Below are 22,377 nucleotides of genomic sequence, written 5' to 3'. Positions count from 1 at the left end.
CTAAACCCTAGTTGTGACCAACCTACACATACAGTTTCAGAGCTTTGTGAAGTATGTTGTGTGATTCATCATACATAGCATGATCTCAACACAAGTTCTTGTGTTAGAAGTTCTGATTGAACATCAAAAAATGAGTGTTACTTAGTCCTCTCAAACACTTTTAAAGAGGGAAATACGTTCTCAGCTTCCTGCTTGTTAAGTTAGGGAAGAGTTTGTAATATGATGACAACAGAGGGAAATTCCTGCCTTTTTAAAAAAGTATCTTTGCTTGTCCATGTTTTTTTCCCTCCCCCTTTCCTTTCCTTTAAAAGTATATGCCTAGTTCAAATACAGTGATATGCCAGGTGACCTTAATTTTCATATTCTCTCTGCCTATTATTTCTAAATGTATAGCCACACATGATGACTATGGTGATACAGATACTATACCCTGTTTATGTATGAAGTGAGCCTCAGATATCCTGGTCTTTGAACATCTCCCTGGGCTTTGTGTATTTGACAGTGCACTAAAGACCATAGATTTGTGCACTGACACAGCATGACTAGAGCTTCCTCAAAAGCAACATGAAGGTATGACACATCCTTTAAGCAGTTTCCATTTTTCCACAATAGCTATGGAAAAAATGAGAATTTTAGTAAGTCAGTAGATAATAGTGGTAATCCTTTTCTTCGAAGTTCATGTGCAAGAAAGATGTCTCATCTAGCTGCAAATTGGAATAAAGGGATTATGTGACTGTTGATATTATCATTCATACTGTGGCTTTTTTGGGCCAAGGGCCATTGAGGATTGGGGGTGGGGTTGAGGGCTTTTATTTCTAAGGAAAGTTGTGGAGATTCAATTAGTCCATGAATAAATTAACATGATGCTCCTGCAAGGAGTTCAGGCTTTTCTTATGGGCCAGATGGTGATTAGAGACAGCACTCTAAGGGGTAATGGATGCGAGGTCAGTATTCAGATTCTGAAAAGAAACTTGTAGGAAGCTAAGTAACTTGCCCCCTAGTAAGCAGGGATAAGTAGAGGCTTCTGTAAAGCAAAACCGGTCCTATGTTACACCTTTCAAGATAAAAGTGAAAGGGAACAATCCTGTTTCTTGCATAGGCTGTTGCATTGGCAGCTGCCTTTAGGTAATCTTGAGTAGCCCCCAAGTCTGCTTGCACAGGAAGCCTTTTACTACTTACTGGCCTTTGCTTGCTACCTGTAAATGGGTCTTGAGGGAGTTACGTTAGGGCTAAAGAGTAGGATTTTCAAGAAACTCTTCTAGGTGGTCTTTTGCCTTTTCCCAGAAAGCACTCTGTATGTGCTTTTGGCGCACAGTTTCTGCGTGACGTACTTTCACTATCAAGTTCAACTTCAATAATAGAAAGCATAGGTTTATGAAGTATAATGCTAGTCCCTTGTCAGTGTTATGGAGGGTTTAATGTTTTGGGAAACTTCCACTAAAAAGCCATCAGAGTTGCGAGTTATTAATATGCTATTAACAGAGCATTAACATTACTTTGATCCACTTACTCCCCTAAGCATACTCATTCTTCATGCGGGGGCTCAGTTTCCTGATGAAAGTATGTAGAGTCTTGGACTCTAGAGGCTCACTGACCTCCTACAAAATTTTGAAGTATGGCATTGTGCTGTACACCTGTCCTAGATTAGTCTCCCAAGAGATGTCAGAGATCCTCACTAATGAGCATGTAGCTTCCCAGTATTCCTCCAGGGCTTTCCAGTACAGCCTTTGTCCATGTGTTTGTTTAATATTGTTGGAACTGCACTTGGAGCAGGATGGTGGAGGTAAATAGCATGTGCAATTTTTGTTCTTTCTGGTCTATACTATTTTGGTGGCTGGAGTAAAACCTCTAGAGTCAGTCAAAAAGGGCTGTTACAGTAAGTCTGTTACATAAAAGCTCCTTTTCTCAATTATCTGTGATAACTCTTCCCTGTTAATCACAATTAGACTAGTCTGCGCTCCAGGGGGGTTTTACCTAGGGGATACATTTTATGACACAGCAGACTAACCTCAGATCTGGATTTAAAAGTCCTCTTTTAGTCAGTCATGTCGTGGCATGTTTATTCAGGGTCTGGTTTTCTCCAGTCATGTGCCACATGATTTTTTTTTCTCAGAAGCATCTTAATGACATTTTCAAAGGTTATAGAATAATAATAATTAAAAAAATGTGAAAATTATAGCAGTAATTACATTTTATTTTTGAATGTTTGTTGCATAGAAGGAATTTGGAGCTAAAAATTGAAACTTGGGATTTTTAAAGGCAGAAGTCCTGCTGGTTGCTCAAATTTCTAATTTGCAGAGTTATAAGCCATGGAAAAATGGTTGGTTGTGCCACAGTAATTTAAAATTCCTGGCAGTGTACCAGCTTGCGTACACTGTGGTGTGGCAGGTTTATGGGCTGTGTTATTACCTTCCTGGTCATATTTCAGGATGTTCTGGTGGAAGTGAAGTACTTTCCTCAGAGCTCTGATGGCATGTCTTAGTCTAAATTTACTACACTTAAGGGAAAAGGGAAATGTATGGGTTTAAAAAAATGATAGAATATTATGTTAATTATTCTAGATTTTTTATTCTCATTTGGGGAATTACAGTTTTGATTTGCATGAAAACTTTTTTTTTTCCCTAGCTGGGAGCACAGATAGTAGATATCAAGCAAATGAATCTTTACCTTATTGTAAGGCTGAAAATCATGATGTGCGGGGAGAGTCTGTATATATTCTTGAGTTGATCTGCCTTTGCCTGATATCAACCTGATGACTTGGAGCTGAGGCGGAAATTGAAATCTCCATCATGTGACTTCTGTCACTTAACCCTCCAATGCTTAGCAAATTCTCCAGAGTAAATAGCTGTATCTAATAGCAGTCAGTATCAAACAGACTGATTATCCTCTGGAAGACTGTTGTGTGATTTCACTTCTATATATTAAAACATATTAGGGCTCAACACTTCTTAGCAAAGGCTTGTGCAGAGACTCCTTGGTGGCAGCGCACAGAGATACTCAAGCAGGTGTTTTTAGCAGTGTTCGTGAATGTTTGTTGACTGGCCTTTTTTCAGTGGCAGCTGGTGCTGCTAATTTTGAACAATTAGGGGTGTTTACACACATAGCTAGTATTTAAATTTTATTATCAAGTTAGCTCACAGAGAATTTGTGGCCCCACATTTCAAGTCTTGGGAAATTTGTCTTAACTACTTCAGTATATTAGGGTTATTTGGGAAAAGGAGTATGTAACGCTTTCATCAGTATAAACTGAGCTGGATGTAGTGAGGAATATAAAAGTAGTTAGAAATTAGAATACAGAAAGTTAGGATGCTGTTGAAAGCATTTTAATTGTATTGTGTTTTCCTCACAGTAATCCAAGGATATCTTCGTATCCTGCAAACTAATATTTAAGTTTTTGAATGTAGTAAAAGGGAATTTTATGGTATTTCTCCTGATTCAATTTGAAACAAACTTGCAGAATCCTTATTTATGTCTTATTTAAGTTTTACCATACCGACTGCGAGATAAAAAGTATTTAAATATTCTGTGTAATACCTCATGAGTAAGATTACCCTTGTAGTCATGTATTAGCCTTTTATAGCATGCTGTCATCTTAATTACAGGGGTTGGAGAGAGGAGCCAAAAATCAGTTTTCGACTTTCAGCAATTTCATCACAACTATCAACCAAAAGAAAGAAGGCATCGGAAACAGAAATTCTCCTACGCAACTTGTTATACCCAACATCAAAAATGGTAAGAGAATAAAAGCCCTGTGTTACTTAGTTACCAATTTAAGAAGGTGCTCTGTGTTCTGCCAATATTTGTATTGTAGTGCCAGAAAAATCTATAAATATAGATTTTATTAATGTACGTGTGCTGTATGGTGTACAGGAAGTGATAAATGTGATAGTTCATCCTCTGTAAAGTTTATGTCATAGAGACAATTTGGATAAGAAAAAGAAATAGACCTGCAGGATGAAATAATCATCTGAAGTTTAAAGAAAGTTACAGATTCAGGAGTGCATCTGAGTTTGTCTAACTGCAGGCAGATGACAATTTCCCTAAAAATTGTGTCAGAAGTTAAGTGAAGAAAATCTTTCCATCACATTCTGAAGGATGGCAGGGATGAGGGATCTAGGGCTTTTAAGCGAGACAGTTGCTGAGAATTGCTGTTCTTCACTGAAAATGAAGGCCAGTGATGACACAAAATAAAATTCACAGGCAAAGATTGTTAATTTCTGAAGAGCTTTAAAAGCAAGAAAGAAGGTGGTTGTGGTATGATGAAGTAACAGTAATTGATGAAGAGATAGAAAGTGGAGCTGTGTAATCATTAGGAAAGGCTAGAGTCATGAAGCCTGATTAGATGATGTTGTGGTTAGACCTGAATTTTTCATTAGATTTTTGGGCTAAGATACAGAATTTCAGTAACTTGGGACTGTTGATAAAAGACTGCACAAGCATTTGTCAGTTTTGTATTGATCTTATCTTTGAGCATATCCCTCTCAGCCTCATTATTCTCTGGTTCTCTAAGTCTCTATAGCACTCAATGAATTTGAGGCTAGAAAGAGATGGCATTAATTAAGAGACTGTTGTGAGTTTGAAACAAGACTAAGGCCAGGTAACCTGCCTATATAGAAATAAATTATTTTACTAACAGCCCGAGGTGCACTCAAATTTATTGAGGAGATATGTGTATTCTATGGAGAAAATAATTACTGAAACAGACTTCTTGGCTAAAAATGCTGCTTCTGCTATTCTGAAATTGAGGAATGATGCGTGGTTGGTGGGGTTTATACACATGCTATCTCTCTCAATATGTGTGTATATATATGAACACGTACTGGTAATACTTTAGGCTTGAGTTCAAAGAATGTTAATTTCATTGAAAAACACAAATGTAGAAAAAGTAGTACTGGTAAATACAGCATGAAGGCTAGGGTGATGTTTGTTTGCTATGCATCTTCCACAGAGATTAGAAAACTTGTTATAGCAATTTAATGCAACAGTGATCTGGTATGAAATTTGTATATAAACTAGATTGATCTAGTTCTTTTATAATGTTACAAATTTATTTGTAAGATTTGTTTGCTTTACTTTGAAAATTTTCATCTCTCAGCAGCTGTGTTGGTCACTGAAAATAACTGCTGTTCTAAATTCATTCACCCTAAATTTCTTTGTATCAGTCAATTCTGCTTTGTATCAATGAGATTTTCTTCCTCAACGTTTTTGATTGTTCCCTAAGAAGTCATTCATTGCTGAATCTTTTTAGTTGATATAACCAGGCAAACAGCCAGCAGTGATTGCTTTTTCTTGTCTTGTAATGTTGTGTTACTGCTCTTATTAGCTTAATACACGAAGTTTCAAGTTTCTCCTCAATGGAACTCAAGTGACAGATCTTAATTAACATTTTTGAATGTCAGATGAACAAATAAATCTATTTACAAATAAACCTGAATAATGGCAAAACATACTGAAGTTGTCAGTATTTATTTAACATACTATTAAAATTCCATTTTAGTCTATCTAATTTAAGCTGAATATATTTCTAAGAAAATTGCATCACTGGCAGGGTGCATGTTGCCAGCTTAGCACCTGCAGCCTCAATTTACTGAAATGAGAAACAGCTTCTGTCAGCAGCTCTCTCTTCTACAGATGTGGAGAGAATATTTTCCTCATTTCAGTGTATTCAGCTGGTTATAATTCAATGTTTAATCAATTTAAAATTGAGAAGACAGAATGAGAGCTAAATGGAAATTAGTTATGTTTTTCGGAGTATGAAAATAGAATGTAGTATTCATTTCTTTTAAGTCAGCCCATCCTGCTTTCAGATAATGTTGTGCAATAGCCAGCACTTGCATGGCAGGATTGTTTGACACTTTGAATTAATCTAGTACCTATATGTCCACTTTGTTTTTTAAATTGCTGCTCTTCTCTTTAAATAGCTTTAAATTCCTGCTGTGAGAGTGGGCAAGGTTCCATATCTATAATTGATGCCATACTCAGGGGATTGAGGGCAGCTCTGATCTATTATCATCTGATGAATGGTGTCTGTGTTAAGTCACAATGGCAGTATCCCTGTCATTAGCATGAGTGAAAAGAATCTGCCTTTGGGTTTGGGGATTTTGTTAGCATTTATTTCCCCACTGTGATAAAAGGAGGAGGCAGGAGAGTAGTAATACTACTTTGATGTTAATTTTAAAAAACAACTCTTGAAAAAGGCTTAGAGGGTTCTTAGAAATTCATACAGGATTTTAGTTTAGTATGTTTGACTTCTGAAGACATCTTTATTTTATATAGTACCTTTTATCCCAAACATATGTCATAATTCATATAAATACTTTTAAAACATGCAGCATAAATCAGACTAAAAAAGCATTTTAAGGATATTTGGGAAGACACTGTCAGTAAAAAATGGATGTTTGTGTATACTGTATTGGAATATTTTTTCATGGTTTTGGTGGGTTTACCTTGGCTGGCTGCTAGACACCCACCAAGCTGCTCTATCACTTCCCCTCCTAATCAGGATGTGTGGAGAAAATAAGATGAAAAAGCTCATGAGTTGAGATCAATACAGGGAGTCCACTTTCTAATTACTGTCACAGGCAAAACAGAGTTGACTTGAGGATATGAATTTATTGCCAGTTAAACAAAACTGAAAATTCCTTCTTCCCAGGCTTTAGCCCTTTGTTTCCTATTCTTTTACTTCCTTTCTGCCAAGGGAAAAGCACAAGGAGGTGAGGAATGGGTGTTGCAGTCAGCTCATAAAATTTCATCTCTGTGACTCACTTCTCACACAGTTACCCTTATCCAGCATGGGGTTTCTCCCATGGGATACAGTCTTTTACCAGACTTTTCTAACACAGGTCCTTCTCATGAGCTGCACTTCTTCAAGAACTAGCTGCTCCAATGTGGGCCCTTTCCACAGGGTACACTCCTTCAGTGCCACAGTTCCTGCCAGCAGCCTGTGCAGGCATGGGCTCTCCATGGGCTGCAGGTGGTTGTGTGCTCCACTGTGGTCCTCCATGGGCTGCAGGGAGACAGTGCTTCAGTGTGGTCTTCTCCACGGGAATCCCTGCCTCCAGTGCCTGGAACACCTCCTCCCCTTCTCCACTGAGCTAGGTGTCTGCAGGGAGGTTTATCCCCTCTGGCCCGCCTTCCCCTCCAATTCTTCCTCTCTTTCAGCTGCTGTGCAGTGTTTTTTACTGTTATTATCACAGAGGTGCTATGAGTACCACTGAAAAAAAAGGCTGAGCTGAGCCCCTCAAAGCTGAGGGGCTCAGCTTTGGCCACTGGTAGCCAAAGTGTTTTGTAGGTGGCTGTGTCTCATGTAGAGGTAGCCCCATGTCCTCTCACGTAGGCCACCCCTGCAGCCGCCCTGCTGCCAAAACCTTGCCACATAAACCTAGATAAACCTAATACGACATTCTCAAATCAAATAGAAAGGTGTAGAATAGAAAGATCTTTTAAAGCACTGCTACTTGTACTTAGAATAGGCAGACAGATTTATTGAGAATTGTTTCCAGATGCTTCTGTTTCAGCAATAATTCTCTGCAAGACAGAAAACTTATATTTCCCGTTTAATTTATTGGAGAGATTGCTTTAGGAGGTTTTAGATGATTCACAGTCAGCTCTAGGTAAAATTAATATATCAGTGTAGACAAACTTTTACCTCAGAAAATAGTTGGACTTTGGTGTGGTTGTGCTTGAGATTTTCGTTAGGTGTAGGGATCACCAGTGTTACAGTTTGTGTGTTACAATGTTTACAATGCATATTATAAATGCAATAATGGACAACGCTATTATTCATGACTAATAGCTATCACTCATGGATTGCTCTGTTTGCCTTTCAAATAGCAAGCATAACAGGATCACTCTGGGTTAATGCTGTAGTTCATAACATCCTTTTTTCTTTTTTTAAAAATTTATTTTATTGTAATTGTGTTGTAACTTGCTTTGCTTGACTTCCTCATGTTCACAGGTAGATGTGATGTTTAGAATAGGCACTTTATGCATTTGACTTTAGAAGGCACTTGGCTTTATGTTCAGAAGGTTGAGTATCTACAGCTACAATAGATTTAAAGAAAATCCTGCACCACTCATTTCTAAAAGTGAAAGTATACATGGGGAAAGTATATGTGAAAGAAACTTGAGGTTTTCTCGTGTGATATGAATACTGCTGTATGCATACCAGTGTGTGTTACTGGTGTAATATCTATGTGTCTTATGTAAGTTTATGTAAGTACAATATTTTGCTATTTTTCCAAATAATGAGTTGGAACACAGACCACCAGCCTTCCCCCCCCCCCTTTTTTTTTTGTTTGTTTGACAGCAGCATGTCAGCAATTCTGTTGTGAAAATGTGTCTTGGTTTTCTTTCTTTTTTCTTTTTTTTTTGTAATAAGCAAATCATTTGTTTGCAACTGGGTGGAAAAGCTCATTTATAAAATAGTAGAGTCCCTTCTTTCAGAAGACCTTAGGTAAGAGGCAAACTGGCCAATTTTCTCCACCCATTGTTCACAAAGATATAGCTACAAACTCAGGGCATGGTTTTTGTTTCGAAGTTTGTATTTCCATTCAATTAGTTGAAGTTTCTATCATGTCTGGTCTGAGCACATAGTACAGAAAGTATTTGGATGAGTTGGGGTTTAAAGTTGTAGAATTAATCAGTGTGAATTTTCTTTTTTTTCCTAGTTTCTTTATAGCTGTATTTTACTAACTGCATATGATTGCATTTTATTTATTGGGTTTTTTTTTACAAGTGAGAGACTTACCACCTATATGCCTCGATGTACGACAAAAGCAGCGCATCTCTATAGACACACTACCCCAAGAACTGAAAGCACCAATTCCTCCTGAACGTTCCCTTCCTATCCGAACCAAAACTGTGAAGGATTTTCAGTAAGTCACCCTGTGTTTCTGAAAGCATACTTTATCCCTTTGAACTTGCTTTGTGTTGTCCTGATTCATACAGTAGATTTTGTTAATCACAAATGAGGAGACAGTTTAGTAAGGCTGACAGGTAGTTGGGTTGTGATGGTGGGATTGATAACTTACTGTGAAAATTACCAAAATACTTTCTGTAGTTTGAAGTGTTGTTCTGTTCAAGAAATGGCAAAGGTTGTACTTCAGAGTTAGAAATTCGGTTACTGACATTCAGGGGATGTTTAGTTTAAAAAAACCCCATGTATGGCATATTGTGGGCTAGAAAATCCCTTTCAATCCTAATGTTTTATTTGCACTGCCAGTTTGGTGTGTCTTTTGAGGTACTGTGCATTCTCAGTCTTTGAAGCACTGCACATCAGTTACTTGAATGTATAACAATGTACTTGAGGACCGAGTGGTGATTACATGGACTGCACTGTTCATGCTTTATGTTAGAGGGTTAATTTTCAATATTAGTTTTATGGCAAAAACTTTTTTTCACATATCCTTGCTGCTTTTGTGATCACATAAGCAGCATAAGCTATTCTAGCACTTTTGAGATTCCCTATGCTTTAAGTTTGTCTAAGTAAAAAGTTTTAAGATTAACTAGTCTGTGTACACAATATTTATGCTGCTGCCTTATAACAGTGATTTAGCTAGAAGTAAAATTGATGTGAAATAGTGTCTGGTGTTCCACTTCTGTTTTTCCAAATCAGTACAGACCCTTAATCAAAACTGTATCTGCATTAGATTTCTTTCAGCTCTGTTGATGATACTCAGCAATGATGCTTGATTGGCTGAGCTGGGCTAGCATGAGTCCCCAGTGAAATCACCTGAGTTGCTCTTAACTAGTAGAGCTTGTTTCCATGATGTCAGGTGTACACTAGAGAGTTTTGCTAGCTTTGCTTGATTTGTTGTGGACGCAAGGCAATAGGGAACTTTTTTTCTCTGTTTCACATAAGTCCCCCAAAATTATGATGTTGACACTGTCATTTGTGGAAATGGCGTAACTTTGTGGAAAACCTAATGGCATCAAGTGTGTCTGTACTAGGGAATCCTGCCTGCAATACATGGACATATATTGGCAGTGTTTCTTTAGTGTGGATATGTTCTTAGAGTATTCTTAGGTGAGTATTTACTAATTCATCGGAAGTATGGTGTTTGTTTTGTTGTTTTTTTTTTTAGCCTTAGCACCCACAGAGCAGCATTATGCTCTGTAATACCCTCAAGTGTTTTACAGTAGAATTATCTTCATCAAAGAATGGGGAGAAGTATTCCCAGGAAGAAGCCTGATTCTTCTATTTTTTCAAACAGATGGGGACAAAAAAAAAATTTAAGAAAATATCACAGTTGCTCTAAGAAGCGTATGAGCATATACTCTTTACTGCTCTTTTCCGTGTTTGAAATTTTGTGCAGTCAGTGAGGAAAGGAATGCTTTCTGATTACTCAGTGTGTGTATTTGGTGGAAAAGGAAACGGGTATTACAGCTTGATGAGAGGCGATCCTATGTTGGTATTTGAGTGATCTGAAGAGCTGATGTTTTTTCTATATTCAGGTTTTTTGTATTGATTGACTGCTGCTTAATTAAGTAATTACCAACAATTTTATTCTTTCAAATAAAGTATTAAAAAGTTATTAACATCTTTGGTATGTCCACTGATGTTTATTTTTTAGTATCTAGATACTAGATCTAGTACTAAGTATCTAGTGCTTAGTATCTAGTACTAAGTATCTAGTACTTTTAATATCTAGTATCTAGATACTAGTATCTAGTACTAAGAAATTACTTGGGGGAATCCAGCTGGGATTTGTATCACCAGCACTGTAGATAGCTAAAAAATCTGCATTAAAGGTTGTTTGGGGCTTGTTTGTTTATTTTAAATGCATGGTATTGTACAAAAGTTCATATACAGATACTTACTTTAAGGTCCAATACTTAAAGAGTCCCTTAGGAGATGTGTACAGTTGCATACAAAGAAGAGAAATAATATTTTGAACAAATGAGAGTTGATTTGACTACTTAAGGAGCTTTTAATAAACTAGTTAGAAATTTTATCATGTCAGTGTGTTTTCAGCATAATTCTGTTTTGCTAATTATTTGTCTTGACATACTGAACTGTGACACCATGAATTAACATTTTGAATAAAAGACATTGCTCAGGTGTATCAAACACAAACTATGCTTTTGTTCTCTTGTAATACCATGATCTTAAAATGACAAGGAAGATGTTAGCAAAGTAGTGATATTATACCTGTCTCTCTTCTAAGTGTGCTTACTGAGGAAAGCTTAGAGTTACAGTGCAGTGTAAAGTCTAAGTGGGAAGGTTGGAAAGATTGAATCCTTCTATTATCAATATTTTACTATATCCTTTCTAGGGATGATGTTGAAAAGGCTAAGTCATCAGGAGATTGGAAAGCTGTACACGATTTTTATACTACAACATTTGATTCTTTCTTGGAGATAAACGCTGCATTTAAGGTAGAAAATAATTCATAATACTCTTTAGTACTTGCAGTGCTTTGTATCTTTGAATTGTTTACAAAAATGTCAGTTAAGGGCTTGTAGCTACTTATTCAAGGCTGCTAAGATCGTTTTGTCACAATCTCACCTGTCTTTGGTAGACAATTGTTATTGCATTGATTTATAGATTCCAGTTTAAGCGACTCTATTTCAAATATATGTGGAACTTTAAAATTCCAGTATGTAGTTCGTTTTGTGGCAGTATGGCTGTGTAGATGATTTTTGCACAAACTACAGTTTAAAAACATGCAGCAAATATGGAGACCCAGGCAAATCTGGAAACAGAAATTCCCTGTTGCCAAAACACATGTGATATGGGTTCAAGTAATATAGCTGTTCTTGTGTTGTGATGGCATCCTCAGTTTTCCTTGGGAAAGATCATATTCATGTCTGAAAACTTTCTGAATTCATGCTAAATTAATATTTCCTGCCTGTTACAGAGCAAAATATGCTTATGGTATTTAATATGGACAGTAGTGCCTGACCCTAGACAAAATAAGCTGTGACTTCTAGTTACTTAACAAATATTGAATGCTTATGACCTTATTGCTCTTGTCTGATAATAGATCAACAATAAAGACGAAAAATGAAAATTTTATGTAATTCATTATTTGAAACCCTCTTACATTATGAAAATAGAATGATATGATAATGGTGTTACATTAATATTGCCAATGTGTATGATTACTGTTGTTTAGTTACATCCTTTACATATTAATAAAAGCATCTTAGATTCTTAAGGGTTTGATAAGAAAAATAATTACATCTGTGTTTTGTTTAAGCTTGCTGTTAAACTTTTATTTCTCAAAGATAGCTAAAATATTCAAAACATTTCAAAATCAAATTGCTTCACGTATTGTCTAACTTACAGAAAGATGCCAATTCTCCATTTAATACCACTGAAGACTCTGGAATTGATGCAAATTTTGTGAATGTTGTTTATGATGCCTTATTAAATACTGTAAGTAGAAGGAAAGAGTTCATGTTCTAAAACATTGTAGCAATTATTTCAGCAAAGAAATATGCTAAGAAGCAATTTATACCAAAAGTTTTTCTGAAGAATCTCTCAAAACATACTTAAAATGGCCCCATGAGAATTACCAGAGTCGTGAAAACGGCTATAGTAAAGGGGATATTTTTGCTACTAGTAATGAACAGCTTGTACTGTGCTAGATCTCGAAGACTGCTTGCAGGATATAACATGACTGATGGGACACTGCATGTTGGGAAATAAGGAAAAAGTGAGGATGGGGTAGTAAAAAGTAGGTACTGTGCCTACTCAACAAAGGATGGGAGTAATTTAGAAATTATATTTACATTTTTGAAGTTGTTTAAATCATTGAAAGCAGTCATTGACACAACTCCAGGCCTCAGCTAATAGTCTGCGAGGAAAGATACTTAGGAGTATGGTATCATAATGCAAAGATTTCTTGGCTGGCTTGAATCACAAGCAAAACAAGCTTGCTTGTACATACAGTACATTGTATAGCATATATATAATTACATGAGATATGATTTTTCCTTTCTTTCTTCCATAGCCTCAAGATGTTCAGAAATCAGTCCTAAAAGGAGTAATTAATGGTCTGCTACAAGAATGGACAGGGTAATTATAACAAGTGCTTGCTTCAGTGCTGTGTCAGCACTTAAAGTTGATACACGTTTTGTTTTTATTCTTTTAGCTAAAGAAGTAATATGATTTGATACAACTTGTTTGACTCTTAAGAACTTGTCTCCTTTTGGCAGGCAAATATGCTGAAATATATCTTGAACTCTCTAAGCTGACATTCAACCCCTGAGGGGCAGACCCAGGCCCAGCAATACATTCCTCCACAAAATCTCAGCTGCCTGTTGCCAGGGCAATCTTTTGAGCGTCTGAACTGTGAGATGAGTTAAGGAATTTATCTAAAGTAAAATATATTCTCCCTGCTCACCCTCCAACAGCAACTAGGTCATTTTAACCTAGGTAATTCCTTGATCCAAAGTTTACTTCACAATACTGTTCAAGTGTGGCACCAGCATGGAAAAGGCAGTGCAGGATGCAGAAAGGGATAGCCCAAAGGCAGATGATTTGGAGATGACAACATTTTTGCAAGAGGCAAGAGAAATGAGAATGGAGTTTGATTCATGAAAAGATACGGCAAGTGTCAGTGCCTTGTTGTGACTCGCCTGTGACCCAACCTTTGGCTGTTCCTTTCTCTATCTTATAGTGCTTTTTCTGTGCTGTTGCTGCATTTGGTAATGTAAAAGCCTTGAAACAGATAAACACCAAGAAGTACAGAGTCTGCAGTGGAAGAAGTGTATAATAATTCTGACAGGAAATATCAAGCATAAGGCAAATAAACACTTCTGCAAAGCAAAGTTAAATTGTAGGTGCATGATTTCATGGCTCTTTGTGTATATCATGTATACATATAGTTCTGCTTATTATTTCGTTCATTCACAGGCCACGAACAAAAGATGATCTTAGAGCATACTGTATACTTCTACAGGTAAGAAAAATACAATATTTTTATTTAAGTGTATGTCTGCTTAGTGTATAATCTATAAACCAGTATACTCTGCAAAAAAAGATACTTCACATTTAATTTCCTGTTATAAGAATGCATTAAAATAGAGAAGAAGTTTAGGGTATGCATGATGGGAATGGGAGCTTGATGGAATATAGTTGATGGGGAAATGTTACATAGGTTAAAACTATGAAGTAACAGACATGTAATTGTTTCCTGTCATTTTGTGGGTTGGAAAAACAAATGTTTTAGCAGATTATTTGTTCTTTTTTCCTTGTTCCTAGATTTGCCTTACTGTTATTCTGTAACACTGATCTTTCCAGAAAGTTTCAGTATATGCACTTTTTTATATTGCTGTAACTTTCTCCAGAATTGCATTATATCCAGTAGACTCTCGCCAGTCTGACTGGCTACATTGTCTGATTTCTGCCTGTGTTAGGGTATTACCTTTACTATTATATTTGATTTGCATTTGTAGCAAATTTGCCCTTTAAATTTTACAAGTGTAGATAACATCTCTCCACACAAGGAGAGATTTCTGCTGCTATTTGAGATGATTAGATGGTAATTTAATTTTTTGAGACAATAGTTTTCTGGGGTGGTATGCTAGCTGTGAATTACAAGGGATATATCCTGCTGAAAAGTAGGAATGTGTTAACTCATACATAAGAGAAAATAGGTTTGGACTGATATGCAGGAAGACAGGAGCTATGAGAATCCTTATTACTTAGATGGAAAGCACATCACTCAGAGGAGTATAATGTATGTGCTGTGCATTAAATGATAATCCAGAAAAATCTGTTGGGTACTGCCTTTATTACCTTTGGGCTTTCTTTTGAAACTAAAACAAGAAAAGAAAAAAAAAACATACTTTTACAAGATAGAAGATATGTAGTTTTCATTTGAACAAGAACAAACATAAGAAAAATTCCTAATGACTTCTTTCCCTTTCTGCAGTTTATTAACCTAACACATTTTTTTAATCTTTTTCAGAATCCTCAATTTAGTAACACTTCTACTTATGTCATCTATGCTCACTTGCTAAGACAGATAGCAGCCTTAACAGAAGCTGACCATCATTTCCTAGTGCACTGGTCTAAAAAGTAAAAAAAATTAAAAAAATAAAAATAAAAATTCCATTTTTAGGATTACAATTGTTACTGTATTTCCATTGATGTTGACTGTTTTATAAATCACATGAAAGTTAATTTAATTGAGTACAGAGATTGTTTTTGTTGTTTTCAAAGTACATTTGGGCATAGTCCACTAAGTGATACTGATTTATAGATGCAAACTGTACATAATGTATAAAAATGAATATGCAAAATAGCCTTCATTCCAAAATAACTTTTTAAAGTTATTTTTCTGTAACACATGCAAAATACTTATGTATGTAAATTTTTTAGGTATATGTTTAAATGCTATTATAAATACAAACATCTTTAAGATCTTTGTGTAAATAAAGATATGTCTTGGATAATTTGCAGAAGATACTGTAACTTTACTGTGTTTTATGAAATTCACAAATCAAATCAAGTCCCTGCTTCATAGTGTAATGGAAGTGGTGAGAGACTGTAGTTAGGGCATTAGATTTTTTTAATTAATTCAAGTAATTCTTAATAGCACGTCACTAACAAAGTCATATGGGGTAACTACCCAAAGAGCAGGTTTTAAGAATTGGTATGCTGGTTGCCTTCCTCATAATAATTGTGCAAAAATTTCAGTGTGGTGTAAAAATGAAAAATTTGAATGGCCATATTCACAATTCCCTGACCTTTAAGGGAATCTGTTAATAAAGGATTTTCTTACCTGCAAGGTTGGAAATTATATTCCCCTCTCCCTACCCTCTAATATGTCTATATTTGCTTAAATATGTGATATTATTTCATTTGTATCAGTGTTTACAAATGATGTTTACCCCCTTGATTAGGGATGCAATAGGCATATCAATATTTTTATTTTTAAAACATGTATCAGAAGTCTAAACCATTAAAATAAGAGAGCTCTTATTTACAAAAGCATTCTCTAATACATGTACACATGTGTATTGTTGTGATATGGAACTGGTGCACATAATTTAAAATGTGCACTTGTCACAAGCTTCAGTAGTTTCCGTTCTTTGTTCAATAGGACCAAGTGTCTCAAAAAAAAAAAAATCAGACTTCTTCACTATTCAGATTGTGGATTGAAATAGCTAAGGAGTTTTGTTTTCTTTTTGTTTACTAAAAGTCAAGAACTAATGATTCTACTGCATTTTGGTGGGTTTTTTTCAAGTCACAGGCATTAAAAAGCTTAGCGGTGCACTGATGAAGAGCACTGCTGTGTATCAGTGTTTAAAAGCATGCTTCTTAAACTTTATATTTGGCATTTGTTTTTACGTATAGGGCATGTTCTTTAAAAAATAAAATTGAAATCTGATAATAAAAGCCCTAGTGTGGACAGTGATCACGTGAGAGTAACTGCAACACATTTGTTTTAGGATTTCGCAGAAGAGGTTCAAGCAGCTGGTGGACAGGTTACTGCAATTTATTTCTTTACGCTTGTTTCCTGCAAAACCTGAAGAGTTTCCACCTATGGTGAAATGTACCTGGTGGATTCCATCAGCAGCCAAAGTCTTGGGTTTATTTAGTAGGTATTTTGCTTGAACTGTATATGCATATGTATGTGGATATATATGTATATTTCTTTGTATGTGTATACATATGAGGAGGAATAGTTTATTCCTCTTCTGGGTGAGATTGACAATGATAGTGGCACAGTACAAACTACAATAATATGCCAAAAAGTAATAAACAACAAAAGGCATCTTCTATTGGGAAGTATTTGTAGTTGTTTTCTGGTAAAGGGTAATTGCTATGCATAATTTTCCTGTAACAAGTGCTCATCATTCAAACAAAAGTCCATGGAAGTAACCGATGCTTAGGGTTTCCCTTAGTTTTGTAAAAGAAACTGTTGTGTGTAATTCCCAGAATTTCTTCTGTAAGTGGCTTAGCCCCACAGAAATATTTGGCATCCAAGAGAAGCTTGGCAGTGCATATGTCCAAAACTACAGCTTAGAAAAAGTAAATCCTTGTCCAGTTCAACCATAGAACACAGAAAATACGACAATTGCAAATGCAACCCTTCTCCACTCATCCCAAACAGCTTAGTGATTAGAGCATTTGCTATGGAGATGAAAGGCTTAAGGTCAGTCCGCTTTTCTTTAGAGGTAAAAACATTTTCTTCTCTCTAAGAGAAGATGAAACCACCAAGTGAAAATTAAGATTGGAGTGAGGACATTTTCATTTCACTGTCAACTTAAAACTGCTTAAAAGCATTCTGCACAGTCCTGCCTGTCCAGAGTGACAGCTTAGATAAAGCTCACCTGTATCTGAAAAAAAACATGTGTCGTCTAGTCATCTGTGAAAGAGTTTGTAGTTCCATATTTCTGGGAAAAGAAATATTTAGTAATTCAAAATACATTACTTTCTGACTGATCAAAAATTAATCATGTTTAAGTGGATTTACAGAAAACTTATTAGATATTTGACATTGTGTGAATGAAACACATGTTGTTATACGAATATTAAATAATGAGATAGGCAGCTTAAATGTGAATTGGTTTTGATATGGTCATTTTTGTATTGGTGAGGCTAGATGGTATAGTAGTTACCTGAGGAAATAGGTGTATCTTTGAATACTATGTTTTATGCCACTCTCTTTCCATCTCTTTTACAAACAGGCATCAAACTCAAAGAGATAATTGTTACCTGAAAAGCATGTAGATGTTGTATCCATAGCTAAGTTTAAAATTAAACAACAATAATTAAGAAATCCATCTATCAAACTGTTTTTTCATCGATTTCAGCAAAAAAGAACTCTATGCATGAAACCTTAACTTAGCTTGTGTCATTAAGCATCAAATGGACGTTCTCTTATCATAAATGGGCTGAACTAGGTATTGTTTTCCACAACAGTTAGTGTGATGTCATGTTACACTTGTTAACCTGCAGGTAAGACTGAGACAAAGTTATTAGTATCCGACTTGGCTTAAAGTTTCTGAGGGCATGGGTGCCCAGGATACCTAGACAACAAATGTGCTGAATCCAGGCAGTATTTTAAAAGACTTTTGTGTTTTCTTTGTAGATGCTGCAAATTGTCTGATCAGTCCTCCTATTATTTCATATACGGATTTCTACAATTCTACACTTGATCATATTGATCTTATGGAAGAATATCATAACTGGCAATGTTACGGAAATTCTCACAGGTAAAATAAGTGGTTGTTTCTTGTTAATTAGTATTTCAAAGCACTGTATCTACACTATGTATATCATGTATATCTATCTTATAGCATGTATGTAGTGTGTATATATAACCACATTAAATACTGTATTTTATTGGAAAAACATTGTATAGCTGCTACTTGATATACTTGGTATTGCATGGATGCAAGACTGCATGCAATAGATCTCATTCTGACTTTGCAAACTGGAGAAAAGATGTGAAATATAGATGATAATATGAGTTTATTATTTACTGGCATAGACTTCTAATTGTGTCTTACTACAAAAATATAGCCTCAAATGTTCATAGAAAGTGGTGTGTGCATACTTACTACTTAATGATGAAAATGTCTCTATCTGTATATATGTGGCTCCAATCCTATTTGCTCCACTAAAATCAATAGCACTATTTCTGTTACATGAAGATAACATACAAGTTAAATCTTTACAGACTCAAAGCTTACAAAGGTATTTCTCTTCTTGTAAAAGGCAGCCAGCAGTGTGATTTAGAAACATCTAGAGAAACAGGCATTTCATTTTACTGCTAAAATTTAAAATCTCAGTGACATTTTCTTAATAAAAATGTTTTGTATAGCTGTATCTTTTAGCATATTAGTATGTATCACTCAGTCTTTACAGCTTGAATCACAAGATCAATTAAAATTCCTCATATTTCAAGACTTTTCAGTAAGCTAATATAAGACAACAGCCACCCAAATGTAGCTTTTTGCTTATTCCATGTGCAGTTTTCCTTGTCTTCAGCAGCAGTTGAGGAAAACTTCACATTATTTGCTCCACTAAAGCAGGTATTGTAGGCTAGGTTTCTGTCTGATACCTGATATTCTGCTTGGGAAGGAATTAAAAACAAATAAATGGAAAAGAAGGCAAAAAAAGGCCCCATCAAACCCCATGACACATGATAGCAGTAAATGTTCAGTAGGTTTTGCATAGTCTCAGTACAAGTATTGGAATCTGGATACTGCTGAGCTTCAGATTTACTTTTTTTTTTTTTTCCACTGGCACCATCTGGCTGTTTTGGCACCCACATCCAAACTTACAAAAGGGCTGCAAGATTTCCACCTGCTCCAGTTCTTTTCAGTTAGCTGGGACACTGGGAATTCAATATATGTCAAAACAAAATTTGCTTGGTACATAATTTCTGGAGTAGCTGAAATGCAGACTAGCTGTATTATTCTTAAAGTAAATTTAATTCTTTTACTTTGTTGCAGCCACACTTCATTCTAATTTTAACATCTTTTAACTCTGTGTCATTCCATTAAAAAAAAAAAACAGACAAAACAACAAACCAGCAAAGAATCACAGTCAAGTCTATATGCTTAGAACTAAGAAGGTCAAGTTAGGAGCAAGTCCTGGTTTACCTTCCACATGAAATATTTTGAAATACATAATTATTCAAACTATGTTAACACTCCTTGGTAAAACATTTTGGATTGGATTAGGATATCCAGGAGACCAAATGAGAATATTTTGCTCATTTTCCTTTCTTTCCTAGCAACATCTGAATCCAGAGCTTCTAACAGGTAGGATTCAGGGTGCACATGCAGTTTGGATTTAAGACGCACACACAGAGTCTGAAGCTCTGTGTATTTCAGTATGAACTTCTGCTAGGTGATGCATGAGCTGAATCACCAAAATCAAACAACTTACCAAAATAACCAATAAAAAAAAATTTTTTACCTTGGTGATTTCTACAGTTTTTGAAATTTATTTGTATTATTCGATTGCAGTGGAATGTGGGATCTGATATTTTAGAAGCCCTAGATGGCTGTAACTTCAAGTTAAATCTAAAGAACCTGTGGAAAATCGATTCCTTTGAAAGTCAGTTCTGCAGTAAATAAGCCAAACCAACATTATTTCTACTCAGTACCTAAACATGCTGCACCGAGATAGCTGCTTTTCTTGTATTTAATAACATAATATAATTTTCTTTAATTCAGTGTAGCAATTAAAATTTAGTATTTAAAGCAGGTGACTTTTTATTAGGTCTGTTGATAATGATAAACAATAAGAAAGAGCTTTATAGAGAATAAGTATTAATACCGAATACAATTTCTAGTAGTATTTACCGATAAGTTTGTTCTACTGAGTTATGTATGCAATGCAAAAAAACCCAGGAGCTATTTGCAAATTACTAACAGTGGAGGGAAGTAGTTCGGGAACCATAATGCAACGATTCACTCCTGTACTCTTAAAAAGTAAATAATATGCTAGATGCAAAAAAAAAGGAAATACTCTATCTTCTTTTCTCTTGTTAGGTTTTCTTTCTGTCAATACCCGTTTATTATTTCTATAGCGGCAAAAAAAGTTATTATTCAAAGGGACTCAGAACAACAGATGATAAGTATTGCACGGGTAAGTCATTTAGTGATAAATGTTTGTCTCATCCAATTGGTATTTTATAAGTTTTTGTTAGATTGATATTACATACAGCCTTTCATCACAACTTCTAGAATTTTGGACTACCCTGAAAAAGAACTTGAGCAATTTTACCAGTCTATAACTGTCCATGCTGGATTCTCTCAGGCTTTTTTATTTTAATGTTCTCAGTTTCAGGATATTTCTAAATGCCAGTGCTGTGGAGAAAATGACTGTAATTACTTTTTCTTCTTTTTTTTTTTTTGAGAAACCAGCATAATGTTCTAGCATCTTAAATTAACAGGATAATTAAGGAAGAGAAATTCCATGAGAATTTTGGACTGTTACCTATATAATTCCATGAAGATATGTTGTCATGGCAAACCAAGATGTAACACTATGTCCACAAGTCATAGAAGAGGTATTGCTTCTGGCCAGCCTCTTCTGTTTTGAAGGAGACACTGTCTGCCTCTTTCAGTGGTCATTTTGTTCAGGTGCTAGGTGATACTGCTTTCCTTGGTGCTGAATGTAGCACCACCACCTGTGGCATCATTCCTGTCTTGGTGGATGTGTTTTGTGAATAGCTAATTAAAGCACATGCCAGTCTCTGAAGTCCTATGGGTATATTTTTAACTTTGTGGAGTTTTATAGGTGGCTGTACAGTTGCCATGTTCTTGTTAAACTTCCCGATAAGTTAGTTCAAATATGGTATAAATACTAGAAAAGAAATTGCTCTCCATCTCTTAGAACGTACTGAAGCAGCTAGCATATTAGGATAATGTCTTTTATGCAAGATACTCAGGCCTTTTTACATTTAAGAAGTGCAGCACTTTGGCTTATAAAAGAAGGTACTGCATGTGTGACATTTCTTCTTCATTCAAATAGCAAAGCCTTGTGGATAAAGTATCTCGCAGACAGAAACCTGACATGAACATGTTGTTCCTAAATGTGAAAGTGAGGAGGACGCACCTTGTTAGTGATTCACTTGATGAGGTAACAAAAATGTAATTAAATGGTGTGTTGCTGCAGAATAGCTGTTGCACTTGGATTTCAGTTTGATAAGTCATATTTAAATCTTTCTGCGCTAAGAGATTGGGAATATGACTATATAATGCTAAATAAAAAGAACTGCATCACTGTCACAATAGCAGTGCCACAGAATAAATTGGGTCAGACATTAACTTTATTTGCACTCTCACAATGCTCCATAGCGAAGCCCATAATAAACATACATGTTTGCATGCCATGCAGTCTGTGTTTGCAATTTTTGTTTTAAGAGCACAGTGAATTATTATTAGGTGATGTAGGACTTGGTTCCATGATAGAAGCAGGAATAGTGACTAATCACTAATGACTTAGTTCTGTTCCAGTTTTTGGAGCATTTTTATTCTTTTCACAAACTTCTCTGTCCTAAAAGAATTATTTTAGGCTTTCTTAAGTTCTTATCTTGATTTTAACTAATTCCTCACATTCTTCATGTAATTTTTTTCCTTTTTTAGAAATGAAACAGATGTGTCCATTAAAGTAGGCAGTTCTTCAGTATCCACTGAATCTTGCTAATTAACATTACATAATAAAATCTAGTGCTCTACTCTTTCACAACACTTAAAACCAGCCTGATGGTATTGAAAAATAAGTCCAGGTGGCAAAAACAAGACCCGAACAAGTTCTGATTGCTAATCTTTAGAAAACATAAATTCCTAGATTAAAGCCTATTTTGGCCTCCTCTTCAAAGTTAGAAGAAATATAAGTGGTAATACTGCTTTCTCTTGGGCATTGTGGTTTTTTTTTTTACCCCACTGGAATTA

At 35.5% G+C, this 22,377-nt stretch overlaps 1 protein-coding gene across 1 annotated transcript in view; it reads left to right on the top strand.

Moving 5' to 3' along the window:
- Positions 1 to 22,377, top strand: part of HECTD2 (HECT domain E3 ubiquitin protein ligase 2) — a 41,125-nt gene that overhangs the window by 2,499 nt on the left and 16,249 nt on the right. The window contains exons 3-13 of the mRNA XM_061459178.1: positions 3,603 to 3,732; positions 8,738 to 8,876; positions 11,277 to 11,379; positions 12,293 to 12,382; positions 12,960 to 13,024; positions 13,865 to 13,910; positions 14,922 to 15,031; positions 16,408 to 16,556; positions 18,054 to 18,177; positions 20,470 to 20,566; positions 21,455 to 21,562. Coding sequence (XP_061315162.1) covers positions 3,603 to 3,732; positions 8,738 to 8,876; positions 11,277 to 11,379; positions 12,293 to 12,382; positions 12,960 to 13,024; positions 13,865 to 13,910; positions 14,922 to 15,031; positions 16,408 to 16,556; positions 18,054 to 18,177; positions 20,470 to 20,566; positions 21,455 to 21,562 — 1,161 coding nt within the window. The remainder of the gene's footprint in view (positions 1 to 3,602; positions 3,733 to 8,737; positions 8,877 to 11,276; positions 11,380 to 12,292; positions 12,383 to 12,959; positions 13,025 to 13,864; positions 13,911 to 14,921; positions 15,032 to 16,407; positions 16,557 to 18,053; positions 18,178 to 20,469; positions 20,567 to 21,454; positions 21,563 to 22,377) is intronic.

The sequence above is a fragment of the Pezoporus flaviventris genome, unplaced genomic scaffold (assembly GCF_033815535.1).
Source record: "Pezoporus flaviventris isolate CSIRO_AGI_PZ_B2104156 unplaced genomic scaffold, CSIRO_AGI_Pfla_v1 ptg000029l, whole genome shotgun sequence".
NCBI lineage: Eukaryota > Metazoa > Chordata > Aves > Psittaciformes > Psittacidae > Pezoporus > Pezoporus flaviventris.
This window is presented reverse-complemented; position numbering and strand designations above follow the sequence as displayed.